This window comes from Callospermophilus lateralis, chromosome 18 (genome assembly GCF_048772815.1).
Source record: "Callospermophilus lateralis isolate mCalLat2 chromosome 18, mCalLat2.hap1, whole genome shotgun sequence".
Lineage (NCBI taxonomy): Eukaryota > Metazoa > Chordata > Mammalia > Rodentia > Sciuridae > Callospermophilus > Callospermophilus lateralis.
In genome coordinates, this window is record NC_135322.1 from 3,965,505 (window position 1) to 3,970,828 (window position 5,324).

Genomic DNA, 5,324 nt, shown 5'->3' on the forward strand with positions numbered 1-5,324 from the left:
AATCCCTGAGGAGGACCTGAGCTCAGGAGACGTGGGTCAGAGGCCCTGGACCAGCACCTGGTGGCTCCTGGTGTAGCTCACTGTGTTCTACAGTGACAGGGGTGTGGGGGTTCAGCCTGGTAGGAATCACAGGCCAACGTTAATGTGCCTGAGGACTTAGTTCCAGCTAAATCTGATGGGCAGTCTGCCCTGCAGGGACACCACTTGAACATTCAGGGTGACCTCAGCTGCCCCTTAACACCTCCATGCTCACATTACACAAGAAATCTCCAGGAAGCCTCTGATCTCATGCAGAATCTACCTCCCAGGGACCACAAGCAGAATGCTTCCCTGGATCCGGGGTCTTCAAGGGCTTCAGGGACACAGGGATCTTTTCCTACTGAAATTGTTTACGTTCAGTTGATTTGGGTGAGACTATTTCTCACCTCCCATCGGAGAAGCCGACTTGAAGGAAAAGGTAGGATTATAGGAAAGGGTTTCACGTGGCATACTACGGTGAAATGTGTGTTCTGATGTGTTTTCTCACCTCAAAACATAAGTTCCCTTTCTCCACTTATTAATCTTTAACTTTTGATCATACCATTCTAACTTGTGTGATATGATTCACATTCTGCTTTGTAGTTTATTTGCTGGCCAGGTAATGATTTTCATTAACTATTTGGTTGATATTAATTTGTTTGCCATTTGAATTTCTACCATTGAGAAGTGTAACTCCCTAATATCTGCCCATTTCTAATTTGCATTATTTGGATTTGTTCTTATTGAATATGTTGAGTCTCTTATACATTGCGGGTATTAATCATTTGTCCAAAGAAGTACCTGCAAAAAAAAAAGCATAAAATTCCTTTTTGTTGGTTGAATCTTTGCTGAAATTCTTGTTTCCCTTGCTGTGCAGGAGCATCTGTGTATCATATGAGAAATGAGGAGTACCAGTAAGAAACAAGGTTGAGTAACAGTTCTGCAAACACATTAGACAGAAGTAATTTTCTACAAATCATTGTCGTGTGCACAGTCACCAGTATCATATCACACACTTTAGAATCACTGGCAGCGAGAAGCTCAAAGTCTCCACAAACGTTAACACTAAGGAGACGGAAATGTTCAGGCCATGAAATAATCAGGAAACATTTTATGCTCATGGAGAATTACCTCACTGTACCCCATAGACAAGCACAGGAAAAGTAAAAACAAGAAAAGTAAAGTATTGTCAATCCATTCCAACAATTTGAATGTCCAAAATCAACTTACTATTTACTGAAGTGCCACGTACAGGGGATGTGAGTCTTATATTTTTAAATCTTCCACAAATCATGCACAGTAGTTTATACTTTTACCTATATGTATTTAAAATAACATTAGTGTATCATGTGAAATATATTTGGTTTCTGTACTATAAGAATTTGACAGTTATTACTATTGCATGTGCCAAGTTTCAGCAGACAATATAGATTCCCATAATAGGTGTCATTTCTGACATTCATCACCCTTTCACTGTAAACGGACACTTGTACTCTTTGAATATACTTGGCATAATTGTGGATCTACATAAGTTTATATTTCTGATACATTTAAACTTGATTAAAATATCTAAACTTTTACTCAAAAGGGTCATTTTTCCATATAATAAACACTGATGTAGAATTCAAAACTTGGTTTAAGGTTGTTAAACAGAAAATCACTTGTGTAAGATGAAGTAAAAATTGTTCAATAAGCCCCTTTTTATCTGAGGAGCCCAGCTAACTAGCTTGGTCAGAGGAACACAGTGATGAAGGGCACTCCATGTTCCCAGCACAGCCAGGTTCAAAATAGCACAGTGACATAGAAAAGGTTTCAATTTAGACATACAAGCCCCCTTCAATTGCTTAAGTGTTGCTGACCTTTACAGTCAAAATAACAGGGTCACCAGCTTTGTGGAGTATGATGAACACAAGACCTTCTACTTCTGCATCCTTTTTGGTACTGGCTGCTGCTCTAAGAGAATTCATATAAATTGTAATTTCAACACTGAATACACCTTGTTTTTTTAAAAAACTAAGTAAATATTCTAGGTGGGACCTAAGTGTAGGATATTGGACTGCAATGGGTACGGAGCCAATCCTAATATTCCCATGCAGGAATCTCTGGCTCAGAAGATGAACATCAGTCACTGGGAGCTGACAGGATGGCCACCAGGGATCTGGCATTAGAAATGGTGTTTTGTCACAGACGGTAGTTGGTGTTCTAGGCAATGTCTCTCTTCTTTATCAATACCTCTTCCTTTACTGCACAACAAGCAGGTACAAGTCCCTGGATGTGATTCTCATGCACCTGAATGTATCCAACACCTTGGTCCTTCTCTCTAAAGGAATTCCTGAAACAATGGCAGCTTGGGGGTTACGAGAGCTGCACAGTGACATTGGCTGCAAACTTCTTTTCTATCTACACAAACTGGGCAGAGATGTGTCCATTGGCACCACCTGCCTCCTGAGTGTCTTCCAGGCCGTCACCATCAGCCCCAGGGGCTCCAGGTGGGCAGAGCTGAAGGTGAGAGTTCCCAGGTACAAGGGCACCTTCCTTGCCATCTGCTGGGTTCTGAACATGATGCTGAGTACCCTGGTACCTGTCCATGTGACTGGAAGACAGAGCAGCAGAAATAACACCAACAGAAGGGACTATGGACACTGTTCTGCTGTCTTTCAGGACAAAGTCCCAGGCTCAGTCTACCTGTTGTTGGCATTAGTCCGGGACGTTTTCTGTGTGGGGCTCATGCTCTGGGCCAGCGGCTCCGTGGTTTTCATCCTCTATAGACACAAACAGCGGATGCAACATGTTCTCAGGAGCAATGTCTCTCCCAGATCTTCCCCTGAGTCCAGGGCCACGCAAGGCATCCTTGCCCTGGTGGGGGCCTTTGTGTCTCTGTCCACTCTCTCCTCTGTCTTACACATTCCCTTGGCTTTTGTAAAGAATTCCATTTTGTGGCTGGTGAACACCTCCACGCTAATCGCTGGGTGCTTCCCAGCAGTCAGCCCCTACATTCTCATGAGCTATGACTCCAGAGTGTGCAGGATCCAATGTGTCCATCCAAGGAAAATGACAACCCCTAAGAGTGTGAGAGAAACATAAATTGAATGTATGTGCACAATGGCTAAATTCATTCATATCTCTCAGAATAGAAGCACAATTTTTTGAAACGGTGGCATCACGTGAGTCCAAAAGACAGAAATTTGAGTTTCTGCCTCGAAGTAAACTTTGAAATGTATAGCAATTGTGAATAGTGTATTGTCATGTTAATATTATGCTAGTGAGTGTTATTAATGCCTGCATATGGGTAGCCCATCTTATGTGGAGTTATTATAATAGAAGACACGACAATCCATGTAGTGAAGTACTCACTGACGAAGTGTCCTTTAAACAGTATTGAAAATTTTTTTGATAATTACTAGTGTTAGTATTATAGGAAAAACACCCATAAAAGAGGAACACAATTCAAGATGGTCATCTTAAAAATGACCAAAATACAACTTCTTTCCCAGAATAGTGAATAAATACCATTGAGCTCCTATCAGGGCAAGCTCAGTTCCAGAGATTAAAGACAACACAAGGAAATAAGCGTCCTCTACATGGCAGTTAGAGGGATGATGGTCACTTAAAAGGAGACTGTCATGAAAACCTAAAAAAAGAACTAATAAAATACATAAAAATAAACTCCACAAGTGTGCAAACACACACACACAACAAAGAGATCTCAAGGTTTATTTAAAACATTGCCATCTAGTGGCCAGATTAAAGTAAAGTAAATCAAAGAGGACAAAATCACTCACCACTGACCTTGACAAGTCTTCAAGCAAGTGTCCCTCTTACTTGAGGGAGTGGTGTCTGATTGGACCTATCCCTGGAGAAGAGAGGTCTCTGAAGAAGGTTCAAGGAGGACCTGGGGGGGGGGGTTCCACCCAGGACCAGCAGTGTTCTTGGCATATGTGTTGGAGACTTTCAGGCCCTGCCACTCAAAGGGACGGAGGTTTATTCAGGAAGTGGATGCACTTTCAAGAGAGAAGGTGAGCTATCTTGACAGTGAGAAGCACTCCTTCAGCTGTGGTTTCCATGTGGATGGAAGGGCAGCAGTGAGGGGCTGCCTGGAGGAGGGGCTGGGGAGCAAGTCTTTCCTGAGCTTCCCCCCATTTTGGAAGGGATCAGCCAAGGGCATATCGCTCAGGAGTTGCAATGGTTCATGGGTGTTTTTCTTACATTTCAATTGTTTAAGGGCACTACCTTGCTAATTCAGTATCTTTCCATTTATTCCCAAATTCCTATCTCAGATCTGGGTCAAATATTGGATAAGTTTGTGGGGAGAAACAAAAGGATTCATTAGAACTCATATTTTATATTTTCTTTAATTACAAATGCAACCAGAACTTGCTACTCAAAGGTAACATAGAGGACTGTGGGAATCATGAAGTACTCTTCAACTGAGGAAGAACATCAGCTTATCTGACCCTGAATGAATTAAAGAAACGGCTGGTTAAACCCTCTGTCCCAGCATTGCTTTCTGTAAAGACATGTTTCTCTCTTTCTGTGGGCATTATCCCACTTGGACTTCCTACCCTGCTGGAAGGGATAAAATCCATATTCATAAAGGTATTTTGCTGAAAATCTTGCAGATCAACCCAAATGTCCAAATTGATTGGAAATTAATTCTGTAAAAAAAAATCAGCAGTTTCTAAGTAAGACCCTCACCAAACCCCTTGTTTTGAAGATGATAAGTACAAACACATAATTGTTCTTTAGGTCATTAGCAACTGATAAAAAGCTTTCACAAAGATGTTCCATTCCTCAGTCTTGTATTTTCATTAATGCTACTTAAAAAGATATTGCAGCCTGGGGGAAGGTAACAGAAACTGACAGAAACACAGTTCAGGGTCTGGCTCCTTCTCTCACATACAGTACCGACCACTTTGACATCAAGCAGAGCCCACAGTCCAACAGCCACCAGACCCCTGTGAATATTCTTTATCTCCGTCAGAGACAAAGTCTGTAAAAAGGAGGTGTTCCGGGAGTCTGGGTAGGGATCACATTAGGGGAAGATGAAACCATGATGCACACACCCACAGAACGCACACCAATTGGGCCATAGATTCTGTGCATTCCCACAGCTGCCCAGAACAAGCAAGCCTTCTGAAGCATGAGCTGAGCTAGGGAGCAGAGATGAGGTCCTAGACCCTACCCCACGTCCTGGCAACTGCTGATGTCCTTCAGTGCGACTTGCAGAACGGTGACTCTCTCCCCACACTGCCATTTGCAGAGGAAGAACGTAAGGGGGTGTGACTGTGCCATGCAGTCCCCATGGC

The 5,324-nt window shown here is 42.5% G+C and overlaps 1 protein-coding gene across 1 annotated transcript; it reads left to right on the forward strand.

The window, feature by feature from the left end:
* The first annotated feature begins 2,358 nt into the window (after nucleotides 1-2,358).
* On the forward strand, nucleotides 2,359-3,102 carry LOC143638202 (vomeronasal type-1 receptor 2-like). The gene has a single exon (XM_077105891.1). It carries the CDS (start codon nucleotides 2,359-2,361, stop codon nucleotides 3,100-3,102), a length of 744 nt encoding a protein of 247 aa, XP_076962006.1.
* Nucleotides 3,103-5,324: the final 2,222 nt, after the last annotated feature.